Here is a 23,074-nt window from a genome sequence, read left to right on the forward strand (position 1 = left end):
CCAAGCAATAAAGTGATATTCATTCGCCAAAAATCGTTGTGTGTGAAGTTTACAACATTTTACATCCAATTTAGTGTTTTCCGTTCAAGTTGCTCCTCACATCTCAGCATCTTTAACTTTCCCAACAATGTACTGGACTATTTGAAATGACTGCATTATGTCCGACGGAACCTGAAGGCGTCACTGTGGAAGCCGACATTGCAGTTCACGACGCATGCGCGTTCATTACTCTGCTTTAGAGGGAGACATGGCGACGTCCCTGATCTGCGGCCGTTTGACGGCTAGCCTGAGAAATTCAGGGGCCAGAAACACTATCAGCTCCGCTTCCAAGGTGAGTGTGTATCAGTTTTGAAGTCAAAGTCTCCAGCTTTCGGAGCAGGTGTGTGTGACAGCGTTGCGTCTTCCCACACGATTAGTGTCCCCCAAAAGTGACAGGGTTAAATTTGACATTAGCACCATCCTCATTGAGTTTCGTTGTTTTTGGCTAATGTGCTAACTGGTGCAGAGCTAGCGTTGTCGTGGCCGGCTGTCACCGCTAGTGCGCTAAAGTGACCCAGAAAAAACACCAGCTTAATTACACCTAACCTCCTTTGACCTCAATTTCTTCTGTCCAGTGTGTGTGTGTGTGTATGTTACTGTGCGCGGTGTGTTTGAAGCTCAGAGATGAGCTGCAGCTCAGTGACCTCCAGCTGCTGCTGCTGCTGAGCTCTGCGCCATCGCTACTGTCCGGCTGTATGGTCACTGTAAATTATGTGTAGGAATCCTCTGAACCTCACAGAGCACTAACAAGCTTTCACTGCAGAGAAGTATGACAATACACAGTAGGACCACAGCACCAAAACCAGGCGAGATATCAATAAACATAAACTGTTGGGTAGCTCTGGTGCACGGTAAATATATTAACCAAAACCACTAATCTGTAGCTATTATACTCATGTACATCTCAAATATTGTCACCCAGGTTTCCTATAAATCCCCAGTTACATACCTCAAAGGGAAGTCTGTAATTTTGGATTTGGGGCTTCAAGTGGAGTATGATACATTAATAAATCTAGATACCTGCTATTTTGGTTATTTTAACACTGTGTCATAGCCTTTATGGTCATGTTTGTGCTACATGAGACTGCTTTACAGTTATGAAGTGATATATCTGTGTGAGTGTTTTTGAAATTATTCAGACATTAGTCGAGCTGAATACTGAATATCCCAGCCTGTTTGATCATCACATCAGCATTACTAATAACTCTCTTTACAAGGTATCTTATGTCAGAATCTGTTTTATTGTTCTATTGATATATCACAAAATCTATTTAATCCTAAAGTCTGTTGTAAAATCTATTGATGAAAGGTTTATAGATGCTGATTTGTTTTTGATTAAATCTGACAAATCAAACTCCTTCATCACATGATGCAAAAAAGAAGAAGAAAAGAAAATAAACTGCTTACTGGGGATTTTCAGCATTGCCCACAATGGTTTAATGTGACCAATAATATTAAATGAAAAGGTCTGGCACAATCTCTAGTGACTGAGTTGTATTGTCATGCTCTATATATAATATATTGTATTAGATTGCTGCTGTATTTACTCATCATAGGATTAGTTAAGCATAAATGAATGTAGGATAATTTTATGACAGACACTTAAATGAGAACACACATCTGAGGATTTTAAAGGTCTGGAAGCAGAAATGTTATTTGATTTCATTGTGTTGCAATGGTGTGAAGTTTGGACTGATTAAACTGCACGTCTAGACAGGTGTGTTCAGTTCTTTTACACTGATAATTACACTGCTGCTAAGGTTTGAAATGAGTTAAAGCCACATTGATCTGTATTAGAGGCTGACCAATATATCGATCAACTGATATTATTGGGCGATATTGACCTATCACAAATATATCGGTATCGGCAAATATGTTGTCCAATATGTGCCGATATTTTTTATTTTTTAAAGTTATATGAGCAGCATATTATGTATACTTGAATTTTTCTTAATTCAAGTTTAATATATGAATGTTTTTAATCATAGCTAATTATAATAATTAAACACACAGTGAAGTTTACGGTTTCAGTGAGCTGAAGTTTATCCTTAAACTGTAAAATATCAAACCATCATTACATATGTTTGTCACAAGTGTTTGATAACTACATTTGAGGGGTCACTGCTACAAAATGTGTGTTTATCTATTTATTTTATATATATATGACATCAGCTAATGTATCGATATCTTATTGGCTGAACATACATGAAGAGCTGCAGGAAATGCTGTGTTGTGTTAGTGATGACATTTCCCTCAGATGCTTATAGCTGTATGTTATTAATACTGTACACCTGTATTGTGACATGTAACAGCTGATGTAGACAGACATATGTCCATACTTTGCAGATTTCTTAGAGAACCTGCTCTGTATTATTAGACAGTGGTTCAGATCAGATCAGCAGTTTGTTGTGTAAACGTCCTCACAGTGACACACACCAGCATCACCGTCTTCTGTGCTTTTCCACAATTATGATATTTTCCTGTGCTGAAGTAATCTCTGTGATATCCAGCTGACTCAGTTTAGAAATACTTCTTACTGGAATTTCCTCTTCTTGTCTGACCACATTGTCTTGGTCTCACAACCTTAATCAAGTGTCCACTTCTGTTATGCTGCACACACAAACACTTCAGAATCACAATAGTCTTTATTGTCATTGTACATGTACAACAAAATTGAAATCAAAAAAAGAAAGGAGGTGCTTGTAAAGGAATAAAATGAAACTAATTAAATACTAAACTAACTAAAACACATAATACACACACACACACACAGACACACAGACACACAGACAAATACATTCCATTCTGTTGTAAGGTAACTCAGGATGGTTTAGTTTGTCTCTACCTCTACCTGTTGCTCTCATTTATTAAGCAGCAGTGTTACAGACCATCATCTCTGTGTCTGTGCTGCAGGTCTGAATACACACTCATATTAAACACATATTTCAAATATACATGTAACAACATATTCTCTCATTTATACTGACTCTCTTATAGTCAGTTAGAGTGTGGAGCCGTGCTAGCAGCTCTGTGAGGCTCTGCTTTTCAGAACAGCAATGCTTTGTGCTAAATGCTAATGTTAGCTTTCTAACAATGCTCACAGTTGCTCACTGACAGCAGCCACTAACAAGTCACCAGAACTGCCTTTTACCTAAAAAACATCATAACATCCAGAAGTCTTTATGGCACCTCATCTACAGTCTTATATAAACTCCAGTATATCCAGAACTCTCACCTGCTTAGTTCTGACTCATTACTGCTCCTGTGACCACATCACCCCGGTCCACCAGGACCTCCACTGGCTCTCTATCCCACAACAGGTCCAATTCAAAGCATCTCTCCTTACTCACACAGCCCTCCATAATTAGGCCCTCTCCTACCTTACCCACCTGCGTCACAACCCCTCTCCCTCCCTTCTGCAACCTCCGCTCCTCTGGTGCCGACCTCCTGTCTCCACCACTCAGGACTACGTACTGGACCACATAGCTTCTCCATAGCTGCCCCCTCCTTCGGGAACTCTACACAAACACATCAGAGACTGCACCCTCCTGTCCATTATCAAATCACCAAACTCACCTTTTCAGAATGGCTTTTAATGTGTGATTAACGATGTATTGTCATATACATTTTAGTGTGTTGTTTTCTATGCTATATGTTGACCAATATGACCAACAGTCCACAAAGCAAACATATTCAGTTTATTTTCTAGAGGATTTAATGCAACCACCTCATTTACAGTTACCACTCCTCTCTCCGTTCTGTTCCTCCAGGTTCTCGGTGGGTCTTCTGGTCTTTTTGGAGGCCATGTGTCCCAGCTGCTGCCCCCCCACCAGCAGCAGCAGCAGAGGAACCTCTCTCTACATGAGTACATGAGCATTGGTCTGCTGAAAGACGCCGGTATTGCTGTGCCAGCTGGCATGGTGGCCAGCTCCTCAGATGAGGCCTACGCTGTGGCCAAGCAGATAGGTAAGCCTCACTGAGCATGAGAACACTGCCTCTAATAAAAACTTCATATTAGTATCAAACATATTTACTTCTGCAGAGGAACAAAAGAACTGTTTCACACATGTAGGGTGAGTGTGTGTCTCCTTGGCTCAACCTGAAGACACAGACTCTCCTTAATCTGTAAACAATAAACTTGATCTAAATCTTAATCTTAATGTTTCAGGCTGGCTCACAGCAGCAGCATTAATGTTCATACTGATGCATTCATGTGGAAACAAGACAGGGTCAAAAACTACTACATGGCAGGGTTGTGTATGAAACACTACAGGGCTTTTAATTCGTATGTCGCCTGGTTACCATCAGACATGGATATATCATATCATTTATAAGATGTTAGTTTTTACACAAAAGTGCTTTATTTTAAAAAGACATGAACAGGAAGTCAGGTGCACAGATCCTCTCCTCTGACATAAATGTCACATGACAGTCTTCTTCAATAGGTGATTGTGGAACTATTTTCAACTGAAAAACATTTTAAAACTTAATGAAGTGACATAAAGCTGAACAATGGTGTGAGCAGCCAAAAGAGAAGTGACTGAGAAGATGTTTGACTCAAGATCAAGGCTGCAAACATTATCAATGTTTTTTATTACTAAGCACAAATAGAACTTGTACGGTATTTAAACTGTAATTTACATGTAGAATTATCAATTGCATGTTTCAACACAAGTCAGCACTATCATATAAAATGACCATGTCTTTTTAGATAGTCACTGCTTTTATGATCTTTATGTGTTTGTGTCATTAAATGTCATGGACTTCATCCACTGTCCTTATTTTCATTACTAGTGTGTGTGTGGGCTTCAATAGGTACAACTAAACTATTGAGTTTCAACAGTCAGCACCAGCCCCTTATCAACAAACCCTGAGTCTATTACTTTCCTGCTGACACCAGGAGGGACCTGAATACCACGCTGAGCCTTCACTCACATCTCATGACCTTTGTGTGTGAAGGTTTTAAATAGCTGAACCAAGGCTGCTCAGTATGGGGACAAACACTCACACTCAGTCTAAACATAGCCTGCTGCTTCAGTGGTTTCAGTTGACACTCAACTTATATAATTCCAGGATAGTAAGAAGGTTGAAACAAAGTAACAATACAGTAAAATGTGCCCAAAGGTGGTTGAGCATCTCTATGGAAACCCAGCATTAATGACATATCATCAGGCCTTGCAGTGGGTGTCAGGCTGTCCATCATAAATGCTGATAGGTGACATCACTCTCTGACCTTGACTTGAGTTGCCTTTAAACTGCCTTGAGTCACACTCAACTGTTTAACCTGGCCTTCTATTCACACTGTATCTGTATAGACTGAGCTGCAACGTGCACCATCTAACATCTAATCAGTGTATTTCACACTTCAGTATCATTTCTACCTTTCTAACTATCACCATCCAGATTAAAGTAGCTGAATAGATGAAGCCCCTGAAGTTAAGAGAGAAACGGAACTTGTTTTTATCATTTCCCCTAACCTCTAAATAACAACACAGAGATAACATTACTGAGCTGATCCACACAAACTGTCCAGCACTGTTTGCCAGAGTTTCAAATGACTCTGACCAACAGTCCAAAACACAGAAAGATTCACTTTATAATGATTTCAAACAGAATAAAGCAGCCACACATTTTAATAAGAAGCTTTAGTATTTGAGGTGCAGAACATCAGTCATCTTAGTCACTTTCTGTGTGTGTGTGTGTGTGTGTGTGTGTGTGTGTGTGTGTGTGTGTGTGTGTGTGTGTGTGTGTGTGTGTGTGTGTGTGTGTGTGTGTGTGTGTGTGTGTGTGTGTGTGTGTGTGTGTGTGTGTGTGTGTGTGTGTGTGTGTGTGTGTGTGTGTGTGTGTGTGTGTGTGTGTGTGTCACACAGGTACCAAGGACCTGGTGGTAAAGGCTCAGGTGCTGGCTGGTGGCAGAGGGAAGGGGACGTTTGAGGGCGGACTGAAGGGAGGAGTGAGGATCGTCTACTCGTAAGTGTTCCAGCCTCTGCCATCAAACAGAACACAGTGAGAGGAGCTGTTAGCTTGTCACCTGCAGCCTCTCACATTCTTTTTCAACATAAGTACTTGCAGAAGTAAAGTTGATGCTCAACTTTTGAATGGCTGCAGTAGTTTTAATTGGCACAGCTGACTGTCTGAAATGGTAAAATAGCACCTACTTGTCAGATGTCAGCAGTGTGGCAGGAATGAGCTGCAGAAAGGGTGCTAGAACATGAAAGAATGAAGAATAATTTCAACCAGGCTCTATTTTAAGTACAAAAGAACAACAGAGGCTATATCTAGTCTTCTCTTTATGAATGTTAGAATCAGCAGTCCTCTAGTTAACTGCTGTTTTTGTTCATCTATTAACCAGCAGCTCTCTGAGTCAGTTTGGGTGATTTTCTCAGATTTCACTTATTAGATATAACAAGAAAGCAGTATGCATGGTGTCTCCCTCTAACAATCTTCTCTTCAGTTTACATTCGGATCCTTTCTCTCGCTCTTCCAGGCCAGAAGAGGCCCGAGACATTTCATCCCAGATGATTGGTCGAAAGCTGTACACCAAGCAGACCGGAGAGGCGGGTCGTATCTGCAACCAGGTGTTTATCTGCGAGCGCAGGTACCCACGCAGAGAGTACTACTTCGCCATTACTATGGAGAGGTCCTTTCAGGTGAGGAACAATCACACACACGTATATGTAAAATGATGTGTGAGGAGTTTTGAAGCAGTGGATTTGAGCATGAATATATCCTGTTCATTTTTCTGCTGGTTGTGCTGAATGAGAGCAGCAGATGGCAGCACAGTACTAATGATGAAATGTCAGACTATTGTATAGATGCATGTTGAACACAGATGAACTAGTTCTTTAAGAGACACACTGTCCAGGTCAGAGGTTTGATCCTTTCAACATCCAGAGAGTCCTGCTGAAGTGTCTTGGAGCAAGATATTACAACCTGACTGCCTCCCTCTCTCACTTAAGGCCTGATCAGATCAGCTGGATACAGAACAGGCATAGTGTAAATACAGTAGATGTGATAGAGACCTTTATATTCAACAATCTGCATGTGACATTCACATAGTTGTTAGAGAATAAAAGGTTGGAAGGTAAACGTGAAGTTAACAGATATGTACAGTACAGAGATATGTACAATATAATAAGATAATGACATCATTATTATTATTATCATCATCAGACATTGGTGACTTGCTGTTCATCTCCACTCCTGCAGCAGAGAAAAGACAAATGAAACTTTTGCCAGATGGAATTAAACCTTTTTATCATGTGGTGACCTTATTTTATGAATCAGAACAACTTTTACATTTTTGTATCCATAATTCTGACATTGTGCTGCTTTAATTGAATAATGATTATCATTGCACAGGTCAGGTGGTAGACAGAAACATTGCTTCTCTCTAGCTTGCTTCTTGGTGAACTATCTAACTAAAATGTTGCTCTTGGAGTTGGTGATGTTTGGTTTGTGTTAGTGATGCACTGATCTGATATGTTGGATCAGTATATGATCAGATGACTGTATGAAGAGGACTATCAGTCAGACTGATTAATAGTAAATAGTTTTTCTCTTCGGCTCTATTAATTTGCTACAGTGATGCAATAAAAGCATTTTAGTGTGAAACAATCCAGGCAGTAGTTGATCACCAGAAACTGAATCAAACTATTTAATGGCTTGTGTCATTTATCAAGAAAAGTTTGTTCCAGCTTCTGTATTGTGTCTCAGTTTTATATTTCTTGTAAACAAAATAATGTTGGGTTTCAGCTCTGAGGAATTAGGATGAGAAAGCAACTAATCTATAAATGGAGATAATAATCAGCAGATGAATGGAAAATGAATATAGTCATTAGTTGCAGTTCTAATGTATGTTTAATGTGAAGGTAGTCATAGCCCTTTACTGTGAAGCCAGAAGCATTGACTCTGACGTGAAGTGGTTGGCTTACATTGTATAGTGACTATACTACTTTCTGTTGGAAGCTTGTTGTGGTACATTGCATGAATGAAATCAATGTTATTTTATCTTTAACAAAGCTTGATGAAGTAAAACAGCTCAGATGTTATATCTTACTATTAAAGAGCATGTGGCAACTGGAGTTAAACAAAAAAAAAGGCTTTGTAATGTGTGTGTAGTCTGTGTAAAGCAGTAACACATATGTGTTCTGAGTTTGTCACACCCCAGAAAAATGAGTAATTAACCACCCAGCCAAATTTGAATGCTTTTTTATTTTTTTTAAAGCTAAGTCTATAAAATAAGGTTTCAAATTAGTGTAAAAATAAGAAGCATTCTCAGCTCTGAAACTCTGGGGGGGGGGTTGGCTGAACTGCCTCTGAGGCTGGGGGGCTGGGGGGCTTTCATTTCATCAGCCCTCAGACTGTACAACACCACAGCTCCCAGTAGCTCCCAGTAGCTCCCAGTAGCTCCCACTAGCTCCCACTCCCACTCCCAGATTGAGACTGTCATTACTGTTTAATCCCAGGAACATTGCACACTTGTATATAGTATCAGGGATTTATGTTTATTGTAGATTTATATAATTACAGAATATTTTATATAGAGATTGTTTATTGTATATAGTGTTTTATTTTATTAGTATGTATTTGTTATCACTTTCACCATTATGAGGCTACTGTTGTGTCAATTTTGAATTTCTCCCTAGGGGGATCAATAAACATACCTTACCTTAACAATGCTCACACAAAAGAAATGCACCATTTCAAATAAGCCTTGTTTGTAGGTGTAATGCAGCAACATAAATGATATTTTAAAAATAAAACAACATCAGGAGACACTGTTTAACTCAGCCCATGTTTGTAGGAAAATTGAACTTAAATGACTACTTAACAAGCAATCCATCATCAATCATTGTTATAAATTCAGTGCACTTAATGTTCAGTCCTTGGCAGCTTCATTATGGCCGTCACCCTTTGGCTTATTGCCTCTCATGCCATGCTTTTTGATGTAATGCTGACTAGCAAATGCTCTCAAAAAATCACAGCCGCTGTACATTGTCCTACATGCTTGGAAAGGGAGGGGAGGGGGTGAGGGAGGGGGTGAGGGAGGGGGAGTCAGTTGGCTGTAATCTGCAACCTCACAGCTAGATGCCACCAAATCTTACACACTGGTCCTTTAAATTGTCAAGCAGTGGCTGGGACAGAGTGGAGCAGGCCTTCATTTAGGATAGGCTTATATTAATTCTCTCTTTTCCCCAGTTAATGCAAAGTTAAAAGTTCCTCGGTGTTGAGGTGCTGTCTTGATTAATCCAATATAATTTCCACAGCACAAATTAAAAGTAAATCACTACAGTTAAAGTCATGTCAGGTATTCTATTTTGCCTATTTCCCAGAATGAATAATATCTTAATCTACCATGAGTTTTAATGTGGAAAAAGTATCAGGAAGTGATATGCTATTATTGCTATTATTTGAGATTTGAATAGCAGCTTTTCTATGAAGACTTACAGTATAGTGCAGTATGTAACTCCTTATCTCTCCCTCTTGTGTTCCACAGGGCCCCGTGCTGATTGGCAGCTCGCAGGGGGGCGTGAACATTGAAGATGTTGCAGCGGAAAATCCAGACGCCATTGTGAAGGAGCCAATCGACATTGTGGAGGGCATCAAGATAGAGCAGGCTATCAAGGTACAATCACTAGTAGATGAAATGAGCCACAGACAGACTGGAGATGTTCCAGCTGTGTGTTTTGGACTGCAGCTGAAATTGAAAAAGAAGAGGAGGAAGAGAAGAGAGGCTTTTTCATTCTGCAGTGAGTGAGCTGTGTAGAAATCACAGAGGAAACTATTCTCTTAACAAGATACATGTCCAGTAGACTTCATTCCTCCCTCATGTGTTTTAGGTCCTGAGGAAGAGAAAGATATTTAAATAATTTAGTATTTATGATTTTCTTTGGGTCCCTGAGAATATCACGTCCTCTCACTTTGCTGTTTATTTCAGACACCAACAAAGTTCTAGACTAATCATCCTCCAGACCTGCAGTTTAAAATTGACAGTTGATTTGAAAATAATCATACTGTCTGATGATTGTTATTAACAGCACTCACATCTCCATTACAGTCAAAAATATAGGAGGAGGAGGATGTGACATACATCAAATAAATCAAATGTCCAGGGACAAGGAATCTTTGGTTGTTTTGGTAGTTTGTTTGTTTGTTGTCAGATGTTCTCTCCTAAAAGGGGAACTGATTTTACAGATCAGTGTGTTTCCACGTGTTGGCCAGTACTACTACTTATGTGAAAAAGCAGTATAAAAAGGACTGCAATATGTAATATTAATATGTATGGAGTTAACTTCTTTTCTGAATTTGGTTGTATAAGTACTGTTTCCAAATCTCTCCATGTTTGTCTCTTTTGTGCTTTTCCTGAGTTTCAGTGTAATGTGTCAGATCTGTGTGTCTGGCTCTGGGCTCTGGATATTGGAAATGTTGGTTGTCATAGTGAGAGCAAAGACTCAATATATCTGACAGAGAGCAGAGGGGCTGATAACAGGGCTCTCAGAGTAGATGACAGTGTATCGATGTTCTTTCACCTCTTTATTTTTGACCATTAAAACTTCAATTGTAAAGCTGCCTGGCAATCATGAAGACGTGTCCACTGCAGGAGAATCATGATACATATAGAAACCTCTTTTTCTGTGGTTCAGCTTTTATTGATGATAATAAATGTTAGACCCTCTAGGATAAGTGGTAAAGAATGTGAATAAATACATGAATGAATGAATGGACACATCAGCAGGTTGGCTATGACTGATTTTTCTCTCTTCTGATCTCTTTATCGTTACATGTTGGTGCTGCCGATGCATTCCACATAAGACCTAGCAGTGTTTCTAATATACCTGCAATAACTGATTTTTAGTCCACTTGCTGTGAACCTATTGCCATATCATGACCTTTTAAGTTGATACAGCTGACATAATGGCAAACAGCAATATTGCTGTTCATTTGTGTCCACCTGATGATGATAAGTCATGATCATCAGGTGGACACAATCTTCACTCTTTTAGCTTAATAATAATAATAAGCTCAAAGACGCTCAGACACTCGGTAGGGCTGAGAAAGATGAAGTGCAGAGTTGGGTGATCATCACTACAAGTGATACCTGTTATAGAAATATTGATCATAGATGCTTGAAATATAATGTTTTTCTGCTTATTTTAACCACAGTAAATGTCTACAGTTAAAGAACTGTGCACTGGCAGTTTGAAGTCTCCACTGTGCAGGTGTGGAAATGATGTGATGAAATGTTTTGTGTTGCTGTAGGTGGCTCAGAAGATGGGCTTCCCAGCTGCACTGATCAACGAGGCAGCAGAGAATATGGTCAAACTGTACAATGTGTTCATGAAGTACGATGCCTCCATGCTCGAGATCAACCCCATGGTGGAGGACTCATCAGGCATGGGTACATGAACACACACACGCACACACACACACACACACACACACACACACACACACACACACACACACACACACACACACACACACACACACACACACACACACACACACACACACACACACACACACACACAGGTCATACTGAATCTTTTTTCAGCACCTTTTTAGAAACTGGAAAACAGGTATTGTTTGTGTATTGAGAGCCTCACATACAACTCAAAATTAAAACACATAAATGAGCCACGTTGTCAGACTGGGTGATGTGTTTCTTAATTACCATGAACACAGACACTTTAGTTTATCCCACGCACCGTCATGTTTCCAGAGATGCCCACTAGAGCACGGAATGTGTATTCATCCACCACTGAAGTAGTCCCCAAGAAATGCACTTTTTACATTTGTTTGAGGAATGTTTGCCAAAAAACTGCAGTACCCAGCTCTTTTAAGTCTTCAGTCAGAGTAAGCTCTCTATCATGCACATTGATGAGCTCTTCAGACACTCTTGATGAATTGAAGACCACTGACCTTTTCTGCTAAATGATAAATAAAGATGTGCTAAGGAAGGACTGAAGTTGGGTGCTTTCCCTGGCATTTAAATACTATTTAATATTATTGTTAATTGCTGTTATGTTTCAGGAGAGCCTGAAATTCATGTTGTTTATTTGTTTAGTCTGTAAAATGTCAGAAAATAGTGGAGAATGCTCAACTCACCATAGCCCAAGGTGATGTCCTCACATGTCCCAAAACCCAAAGATATTCAGATTATAAAGACATTAAACAGAGAAAAGCATCAAATCTTTACATTAAAGATGCTGGAAACAGTTTTCTTTGAAGTAAGTTACCCCAACAGTTGTTAATCATTGATTTATAATTGATTATAAAAATGATGATTTCTCATTTGATGGACTACTGGTTTCAACACACAACTCATCCACAGTGATGTGCATGGACGCCAAGATCAACTTTGACTCCAACGCAGAGTACCGCCAGAAGAAGGTGTTTGATATGCAGGACTGGACCCAGGAGGACCCCCGGGACCGGCAGGCTGCCAAGGCTGACCTCAACTACATCGGCCTGGATGGAACCATCGGCTGCCTGGGTCAGTACACACTGAATGCCACAAGATTGTTTATTCTACAAGAGTCTGAACTCCTTCACACTTCTTTCCTTTTATAAGTAGGTGAATCTGTAGCAGATTGGTAGGTCAAATAGCAAAAACAACCATGTTCATTAAATAACATATGTGAGATCAATGTAAATCTGTTGGACAAATCTGACAATTCAAACAATAACCTATTACATTATCTAATTAATATAAACCAGGTTACAGCAATCTGCCCACAACTTAGATGTTAGACTCTTGTTTTCTTGTGGAACATCTTGTTACAGGCCAACATCTTAACAGCAACATACAACAACAGCTTCAAAGCCAAATGAACGACATCAAGCAAGACACAGTAATATCATATACGGTTGAAGTTTATGTACACTGTAGCCGTACATTTAAACTCACTTTTTCACAATTCCTGAAATATTATCCTCCTAGTAATCATTCCCTGTCGTAGGTCAGTCAGGATCCCTACTTTATTTTAAGAATGTGAAATGTCAGAATAATAGTAGAAAGAATGATTTATTTTAGCTTTTATTTCTTTCATCACAATCCCGGTGGGTCAGAAGTAGGGGTGTCACGATCTCGATTGTAAATCGAATATCGATCGAAATGATGTCACGATCTCGACCTTCGAAATCAACAGAGGAATCGAGGATGTAGCCGCGCCCCCAAAGTCAGGTCCCGCAGGCGAGTCAAGAGGGGAAAAAAACACCCGTGTTGAAATGCAGCAAGTCAACATTACCTCCTCTAACCTGCAGCCGGTAAAAACATACCATGGCAACAGCTGATAGAGGAGAGATCAACCAAACTCAAACTGGTTGTCGGTCCGGGGGCGGGCGTCAGGGAGCCGCTATCAATATGCTGGACACTCCCGGGAACTTCCGGGAGAGTTGGGATGTCTGCACTAAAGCAGTAACTAGCGCTGTAGGAGTATTTGTAGCACCAGAGATGCTACTGTTAGGATACAGTTAGGACACTGTTAACACACTTAATTGTTCAGTGATGGCTATGGACATTAGGCTGTTTTAATTTAGTTTTAGTTTTATTGTGAACTTGAATATCATCTAAAATGAAGAGTGCACACTGCAGTTACTAAAAGGGTCACTACATGATTGACTGCTGAAACAAGTTATTGTTACATTATATTGCTCATAAATTATTTAATTTTGACAGTAGGGCCTTAGTGTGGTACATTGCAAACAACTGATGGAGATTGTATCACTCATGACTAGTCTAAAGATGGCATATGTGCTATAAGGACCCAAAAAAAAAGAATCAAATCGAATCGTGACCTTAAAATGGAATCGAGGATTTGGAGAATCGTGATACCCCTAGTCAGAAGTTTACATAGCATTTCATAGCAGCTTCACATAATGCGTTGCTGCAGTTTTGTCTCATTTCTCCTGACAGAACTGGCCTCAAATGTTCTATTAGATTTAAGGTCAGTGCTTTATGATGGCCACTCCAGTACTTTGGGTCAGTTGTCCCATGTGTAACCAAGCTTTAACTTCCTGGCTGAAGTCTTGAGGTGTTTCTTCAATAAATTCACGTAATTCCTCATGATGCCATCTGATGTGTAAAGTGCACCAGTCCCTGCAGCAGCAAAGCACCCCCACAACAAACATCATGATGGTCGTTATGACCAAACTGTCATTAAACCAGAGGACATGTCTCCAAAAATTTGTCCTCGTGTGCAAACTGTAGTCTGCCTTTTTTTATGGTGGTTTTGGAGTAGTGGCTTCTTCTTTGCTGAGTGGCCTTTCAGGTTATGCTGATACAGGACTGGTTTTAATGTGTCTACATACTTTTGTATATGTTTGCTCCAGCATCTTTACAAGCTCCTTTACTCTAGTTCTGGGATTCATTTGCACTATTTGCACCAAAGTACATTAATCTCAAGTAAACAAGACACATCTCTTTCCTGAGCGGTTCCTGGTTATTCTACCTATGTACCATTATTTGTACAGACGAATGTCGTACTTTAAGGCGTTTGGAAATTGCTCCCAAAGATGAACCAGACTTGAACCAGGTCCACAATTTATTTTCTTGAGGCTGATTTTTAAATTTTTAATTTTCTCCCCATAATGATAAGCAAAGAGGTAGTGAGTTTGAATATAGACCTACATCCACAGCTACAACTCCCATTGATTCACATGATGTCAGTTAACCTATCGAAAGATTCTAAAGCCACATTTCTGGAATTTTCCAAACTGTATAAAGGCACTGTCAATGTAGTGTATGTAAACTTCTGACCCATGGTGATTGTGATATAGTGAATTAATTGAAACAGGAAGCATTAGTAGGACACCCGTGTTTCAGCGGTGTTCAGACACAATACACCTTTTAAAACAGTGAAAAAAAATCAGTTTTTCTAATGAAGTATGTAACTTTGTACTGTTTAGTAAATGGAGCAGGTTTGGCTATGGCCACCATGGACATTATCAAGCTGCACGGTGGCACGCCAGCCAACTTCCTGGATGTAGGAGGAGGAGCCACAGCCCATCAGGTGACTGAGGCCTTCAAACTCATCACCTCTGACAGGAAGGTAAGAACAGAGCACACTGCTTTCTCTCATGGTGCTTGTGTTACCATAACACTTGGGACACTAAGTATTTAGAGAACTATATCTCCCACCAGTTCTCTCTATATGAATGTAAACCTTCTCAAATTAAAGCTTAGATTTGGCACTTTGATGTAGTATCCATGACTTTATTTCCAGAGGAATGTGCTGAAGCACAGAACCTGCAGAACAACAGATGCCTGTCTATGTCTGTCTATGTGTAAATGTTTGTTTTTAATTGTGTGTGTTGTGGTGGTGTTGCTCAGGTTCAGGCCATCCTGGTCAACATCTTCGGAGGCATCATGAGGTGTGATGTCATTGCCCAGGGTATCATCATGGCAGTGCTAGACCTGGACCTCAAAATCCCCATTGTAGTGCGGTTACAAGGTAAAACAAACACATACACTCCATGCCGATAATGAAAGTATTACCTAAAAACCTGAAAAAAATAGAAGTCTCCATTTTGGTTTAAATTGATTAAAAATGATTGAAAAGAATTAGATTCCCTGGATTAAATATCTTTAATAAATGATCAGATTGCTGTGTTAGCTGACTAAGGACCATCTTTATTGTGTCAGATGTTTGTCCAGTAGATTAACTCCAGCTTTGAACATGTTTTTAACATTCAAATGATAACTTTCAACCATCACCACAAACTCACACACAGTAAGTAACTATTTAAATGAATGAATCAATTCAGACTTGTCAGAGATTGAGAGAACCTGATTTTATTATTTTAGTACCAAAAAGTTTAATTGGTATTTGAAATATGAATTTATATAATAGGTGGTCGATAGTTGGAGTTTGTGTATTGATACAATATCAACGTGCAAAATATTACGATACCATGCCGTGTTGTTTTTTTCCCCCTATCCCTCGCACTCACCTGACCTTACTTTGTATAGTCTTCTGTTATCTTGAGCCATCAGACTCTTAACACTCCTGGAAACACACACACACACACACACACACACACACACACACACACACACACACACACACACACACACACACACACACACACACACACACACCTCCCACCGTCTGGAGTCACATGAGTTAACAGGCAGCAGCTGGCAGCACTGAGGGATAACTTATCGGTTCTGTTTGATCCTCTGATTTCCGAGTGTGACTCCTGGAAATATGCTGGGAAAGATGACCTCCAGTGATCTATTATGTTTATATATCTGCTTGTGTGCATGATTAGGTTATTAGTCATTTATGTCTGTATAGGGCCTCCTACATAACTCGACAGTCCAGACTGATCATTGCAGAACTGAATCTACAGCCGGTGGACATTTTTTTGCCGCTTTTTATTCACATTTTTATTCATTGAGAATGTAGCTCAGTGCGAGACAATAACATTTGCAAGCACATAAAACAGGGTGACAGTTTTCTGCTCCCGGTCTCTATTTTGGAATCAGCACACTGTCTCCTCAAACAGCTTCTGCTGAGGATCTGTGCTCTAATGCTACAATTTAAATAGCAAAAGAGCCTCATAAGTTCCAGTCATCAGGTCGTCCTGTCTGATGACTCAGTCTGCAGTCAAACATCACTTGGTTTGGGGGACAAACTGCATAATGAAATGTATTGAGTAACACTTAATATGTCAAAACACTGACAGTTGGTGCATCTCACAGAGTGTCAGAGATTTTTAATTATGCAGCCCATACGTCACTGGAGAGAGTAGACAGGAGTCCAGGATGTCTTTCATTGAAAAGGTTTATTTACTTGATCAAGGAGAAGTGAATGAATGATCAGTACATTTTATGTTCTGATGCTCCCTTCACTTCTGAAGTTTCTGTCCTCCGGGAATAGACTTTAAACCACACAGATAATGCCACAGGTTCAGCCATGCCCAAATATGGGCAGATCCAACACATCTACAATATACAGAATTTGGTCTACTGGTCTATAGATAAAACAGTGCTTAGGGGTCCGGTTCTAAATAAAAATACAAAATACAAACAAATAAAATGATCAAATGGCAACAACAGAGAAAAAACCAAAGTGTAAAATAGAGTGAAAATGTAACCAGTTAGTGAGTTATAGTTGTTTAAATGGGGGACAGTGGCTTCTTCTCCTACCTTTAAATCCTTTGAAGTTAAAGATGAATGCAGTGGAAGGTACACAGAAGCATTTTGGTATGAAAACCATCATTTTTGAGTTCTCTGTATTACACATACATGTCCTGTATGCTGTGACAACCCAAACTGCTGGAAGTTTGATTGACACTTAATGAGTTATGATGACATATTCTCTTTATAGACTTTAGTGTATTCAGAGGGCCAACCTTAGTTTTGCAGGTGTTTGGTCATTAACCAAAGTATTGGACTCAGTCACTAGTATGACTAAAAAGTAGAGTGACAGAACAACAAACTATTGGTTGCTATTCTGTTTCAAACTGCAGTTTCCTCCTGTGAGTGTGCACTAAAAAAAAGGTGAAGGTCATCACAGTCAAACCGCTTCATTCTCTTGAAGGCAGAAATGTGCTCATAGAGACCTATGGCTGTGGCTCAGGAGGTAGAGCAGGTCGTCCACCAATTGGAAGGTCACTGCTTTGATTCCCGGCTCCTCCAGTCCATATGTCCATGTGTCATTGCTGTGCCAACAGTGTATGAATATGTATGAATGGTTAGTCTCCTCCTGATGAGCAGGTTGGTACCCTGTGTGGTAGCTCCTGTCATCAGTGTATGAATGTGTGTGAATGGCTGAATGAGACGTAGTGAAAAAGTGCTTTGAGTGATCATAACGACTAGAAAAGTGCTATATAAGTACAGTCCATTAACTATTTATCTGTTATATTATAAAACTGTGAGTTTATAGGATGGTTCTATGAGGTTGGACTTGCTATTTAGGATGTGTTCTCATCATTCAAGCTTACCTACTGCTGCCTTTAACTTGAACTACTGTAAGTACTGTTAGATTTCACATTTAGATGTTTCATGAGTCCAGGTGGACAGTTCAGGTTGTCACTAAACCAGAGACCATGAATATCCACAGTCAGATTAATCTGTGAAAGCATGACAAACATCATATTGAAACATATTCCATTTTCTTTTTTTTTCTTTTTTTAGGGACAAGAGTGGATGATGCCAAAGCTCTGATAGCTGCCAGTCCACTGAAAATCCTGGCCTGTGATGACCTGGATGAAGCCGCCAAAATGGTACACGCACACACACACACGCACGCCAGACGCACACACAGCCTCTTCATTAAGTTGTATCTTTTTTGTTTTTAATAACACATTCTAAATTAATTGAACTGGAACATACACCATGAGTTGAGGGTGAGGAGAAGTCTGTCTTTGGTTCTCAGCCCTCTTTGCTTTTCCTGGAGAGCATCTGTCAATCAGTCAGTGTGGGTGGAACTGCACCTCTTTTTTTAGATTAACTTCCTATACTGTTTGAATTTGTGTAGGTGGTATCAGAAATACTGAAAGCTTCACCAACAAGAACCCAACAACATCAGCGGCAGTAAAAAATCTGTCTGTAAACATTATAAAATAGGTTATTTTTCCTGACCTGCTCTATGTGTAAAGTGCCTTGAGATCACTTTTATTGTGATTTGGCGCTATATAAATAAAGATTGATTGATTGACCTAGCATATACTTTATATCATGGAAACAAACAGCTTAATTGACTTTAACCCTTGTACCTCACTAAGTGCATTTTTGGTTTTTTCTTGATAATCTGGACTGTGTTCATGCATATGGCATCAAATTCTCCAAGGATATTCTTTTTAATATATATATTTTTAATGTCAATCAATGACATATAATAGGTCAATAATACACTGTAGGGGACAAATAGGACTGTGCTCCAAAACGACAGGCCAGAACACAGGAATGCATGAAATAGTTATATATTTTGGAAGGGGGACCAAAAATGAAGTTTTAATGGTTTTCAATGGAGACATTTTGTCCCAAAGGATCCCAGAGGGAGTTTATTTGATTTGATTTTTTTGTTAAATCTGAAACTGCACAAAAAAAAGTGGAAAATAATATGAATTTGTAATATTTTTATGGCAGTCTTTTGACGCAGACTTTTTTGTCCCTAGGGAACTCTAAGTTACACTTTTAAGTGAGGCACAAGGGTTCAACCCAAACTGTAATTTGACAGTGCAGTTTACCTTATACTGAGCTCCAGTCCTCTCCCCCTGGGTTCCACTGAATAGTCACATTTCAGTGACTTTCATCAACAGTGGGAACTTTCCCCAGAGACAAAGAACCTTTTGAAGACCTTAGCTCCTCTCCTGTTTCCACCAAAGGAACTAGAGTATAAATGAAGTTCCAGGAAGATTATTTCCCCCCTGTAAAGTCCCTGCTCCAGGGGTAGAACTTTCTAAAAGTACTGGAACTTTGAGGGTGGGGTTTGCAGGGATGACCGTCACCGATTGGTAAAGTTTAGGAAGATGTATGGGCATATGTCTTTGTGTATTAATAACAGAAGGAAAGATGAGTTTCATTTGTCCTTTTCATTGAGTCTTTACATCCAGCTCATGCAGCAGTAAATACAAAGAACAGCAGGACAAATCTGTGTTTTTTCCTCACATGTGAATACTGTGTTTTGAGTGGAGCTGTCATTTTTAAGTTCCCATGGTTCTAATCTGCACATCCACCTGGTTCCTCAGATCTGAAATGCACAACAGGGTTCCTGAGATCAGTCCCTGTGGTTTCAAAGTAGCTGGAAATGAGGATTTAAACAGGGCTTATGTTGGTTTCAGTTTATGTAGGTGAATAAACTAGAGCCCACAAAAAAGCCCACAGCATCCTCAAGGACCCATCCCACCTGGGACACAGTCTGTTTGAACTGCTGCTCTCAGGCAGACGTTAGAGGGGCAATAAAAACAAGGACAAACAGGTTAAAGCACAGTTTCTATGCTAAAGCCATAACTGTTCTAAATTCTCCAAAAACCTGATTTTGTAGATTTTGTGGACTTTTTTGTGCAATATTAAGGGAAATTGTGCAATAATAACGGCAGCATCTGGAATATGTGTTTCACCTTACTTTTAGTTTCAGTACTAAATATTTATTTTTTTATAGTTATACTTTTTTTAACGTATGGCACCAATAAGGATTGCTTTTAATTTGGTTGTACATGTAAAATGTCAATAAATACTATACTAGTTCTACTTCTAAACAGACAGAAACTAAACTTATGATACTCTGTCCATCCCAGTCTCAACAAACAGCTGCTGTCTGCTATCATCAGCAGCAAATCTTCTCTCTCTCTGACAGGCTCATATTAGATTAGTCCTGCCCTCTAGCTGGGCAACCAATCACAAGTGACAAATGATGACCTGTGACTGATACAGATCTAAATGGCTAAACATCTGTTTGATTCTTTCTGTGATGGATTACACATGAGCATGTTTAAGAGTCTAATAAAGTTTCATAGCCTGTAGAAACAAAGTACAAGGACTGCTCAGAGGAACATTTCTCAGACACATTCAGATATGTAGTTGTCTTCATTTGCTTGTGTGTGTGTGTGTGTGTGTTCTCAGGTTGTAAAGCTTTCTGAAATCGTCTCACTGGCTAAGGAGGCTCAAGTGGACATCACCTTCCAGCTGCCCATCTAAGAAACCTCCATCCTGACGTCTGTGACCTCCTCACCCCAAACGCTTCCTCTGCCACCCACCCAGGACACACTCACAGCGGCCCGCCACCCCTCCCCCGCCCCCTACTCCAACATCTCTGAGACACTTAGTTTTTTTTCTCTTTCCTAGTCTGTGGCATGGTGGCATGACTGTATGCAGACGACCAACACAAACAGAGAGAGCATAGCCTCCTTTTTAGTCACACTGCAGTCTCCATTTCCTGTCTCCACCCTCACCCTCCCTCTACGTTTCCTCAAACCTACAAGCTTATGTTGCACTTGAGTCGATACGCACAAACCTCCACCTTCAAACCCCCCCCTCTACTCCTCTTTCACTCACCTCCACACTCTGAGAGGGAGACATGTAGGGAACCAGTCTGTTTACTTTGGTACTTGTTGGGAGAACTTCCCTCACTCCGTCTAAATAAATAAAAACACTTTTTGGTTTGATTTCAGAGTCAGACATGATTAATTTTTTTCACTTGAATTAAAAGGAATCATTTTTGGTCAGGAGTCAGAGTTGCTGCAGATCAGTGCTGTTAACAAAAGCATGGCTAGAAGGCCGATGAACAAGCCCTCTAGTTTCATAAATACACACACATAGATTTGCATGAGTGCCTTTTGAGTGTGTAAACAGGAATGTAAGAAAATAAAGAACGGACGTGTTCATCTATGCAGAACTTTGACACATTTCATCAAACAAGCTGAAGTGCTGCAAACACACAGAACTACACACTGTAAAAGAAATGAATGCACTGATCTGTGGTGTCATTGGAGGTAATGGCCTCAATTCTCTTCTTAATAACAGAACAAAAAATAACTGCAAAGCACTGACTTTGTTAATAGTGTTGAGACATCTTCAGATGATGTGCTGTTCTTCCCTGAAGGTCCCTCAGAATCATTTCTTGACTTGCTCGAGGCAGAAGTGTTCATCAGCTGTGCAGCTCTGGTCATACAGCCGTTACGTTATATTGTGACTGATAATAAAAACCCTTCTTACTGAATGCCAGCTTAATATATTCAATGCTCTAGTGCTATTTCAGACTAAAGGTAGAGCTGACTGAACATTAAATTAATGACGCTGTGATTTCACATTAAAAAAAGCAGGCCCATCTCTTTTTTGATGCACATATCACTGTGCACCTTTATGCCACCTTCTCTCTATCATCACAACATTGGGAGAGGTCTGTAGACCCTGTGCTGCTGACGTGAAGCAGACTGTGTTATGTTAGCCAGTGGGGGGGAAGTGGATGTGAAGTGCAGGATGATGCTCATGAGTTAGAACAACTGAACAGAGGAAGCTTTAAAACTGCCCCGTCTTCTGCTTTATTGTGTGTTTGTGTGCAGGTTTACGTTGGAGGCAGCCATTGTAGAAGTCCAAGATTTAAACTAAACTACTGCAGCACTTAAGCTTCATCCCCTCAGAGTGTTTCTTTTTCTTTTTTTCTTGGATGTTGAAAGTTACAAGCTATGGACTGTTAATGACTGGAGACACTGGAGCTTTGTGTTTCTCTTTATTTATTGGGTTCTACTGTAATCCCCTTCAATGAAGAAGTTGCTGCTTCAGGGTTGAGCAGGAACCTCTGCAGTGGTTCCTCTGTGTTCTGATCTGCCATCATGCCACACAGTGGTAGCCATTATGTCTCAGCTCTTTTGTTTCTGTATGTAATGTAATGGCAAACCACGTGGTCTGCAGGACAGTAAGATGACTGTAGTTTTTGTTTTTCTTCCTCCTCCTCTACTTCCACTTTTCCTCTCCTCCCTTCTCCTCCTCCTCCTTCAGCGCTCCGAACACAAGCAGACATTGTGAGTTGTACGTCATTTATTATATCTTGTAAATAACCAAACCGATGTTCTCAATCTGTAAAATATTTATGCTCCCCTCAAGGAGTATGACAAAGGAAGAAAATAAATAAATACAGAGAACATCATCATGTTTCAGTCGTTTCTTTTTTGTTTGTGTTGTCTTGAACATCTACGGAAGCATATTACATTCATTTGAAAAAAAATTTAAAAAAGCTCTGAATTAATGAGATCATTTTTCCAGTTTTTCTGAATAATTTTCCTGTTTTTCTGAATAAAGGAGATCATTTAAAACAACAGATGCTTTCATTCCCTTCTTGAGAGCTCGATTTAATGGAAGAAACACGGCCCGCTTGTTTAGTTGAATCCAGTTTGACTTTGTTTTGGGTTTGAGACACTGGGAGATGCTCCTGTCTTTAAGTCATAGATGCTACTGTCATTAGTTTGTTGACTTTGCGCAGGCACCTCAGGACTGTGCGGTTGTTCAGGTCTGCTGGACATTGCAATGTTTGTCCAGGATCAGTTGGACAGATATGACATGCTCCATGGATACAAGATGATG

The 23,074-nt window shown here is 39.9% G+C and overlaps 1 protein-coding gene across 1 annotated transcript; it reads left to right on the forward strand.

Moving 5' to 3' along the window:
• The first annotated feature begins 214 nt into the window (after nt 1-214).
• Nucleotides 215-22,640, forward strand: sucla2 (succinate-CoA ligase ADP-forming subunit beta). Its single transcript, XM_062431980.1, has 11 exons — nt 215-331; nt 3,810-4,005; nt 5,910-6,009; nt 6,527-6,689; nt 9,539-9,667; nt 11,302-11,440; nt 12,377-12,538; nt 14,953-15,095; nt 15,377-15,497; nt 18,188-18,276; nt 20,618-22,640. Exons 1-11 carry the CDS (start codon nt 215-217, stop codon nt 20,690-20,692), a joined length of 1,434 nt encoding a protein of 477 aa, XP_062287964.1. The 3' UTR covers nt 20,693-22,640.
• The last annotated feature ends 434 nt before the right edge of the window (nt 22,641-23,074 follow it).

Source organism: Scomber scombrus, chromosome 13 (assembly GCF_963691925.1).
Source record: "Scomber scombrus chromosome 13, fScoSco1.1, whole genome shotgun sequence".
In the NCBI taxonomy this organism is placed as follows: Eukaryota; Metazoa; Chordata; class Actinopteri; order Scombriformes; family Scombridae; genus Scomber; species Scomber scombrus.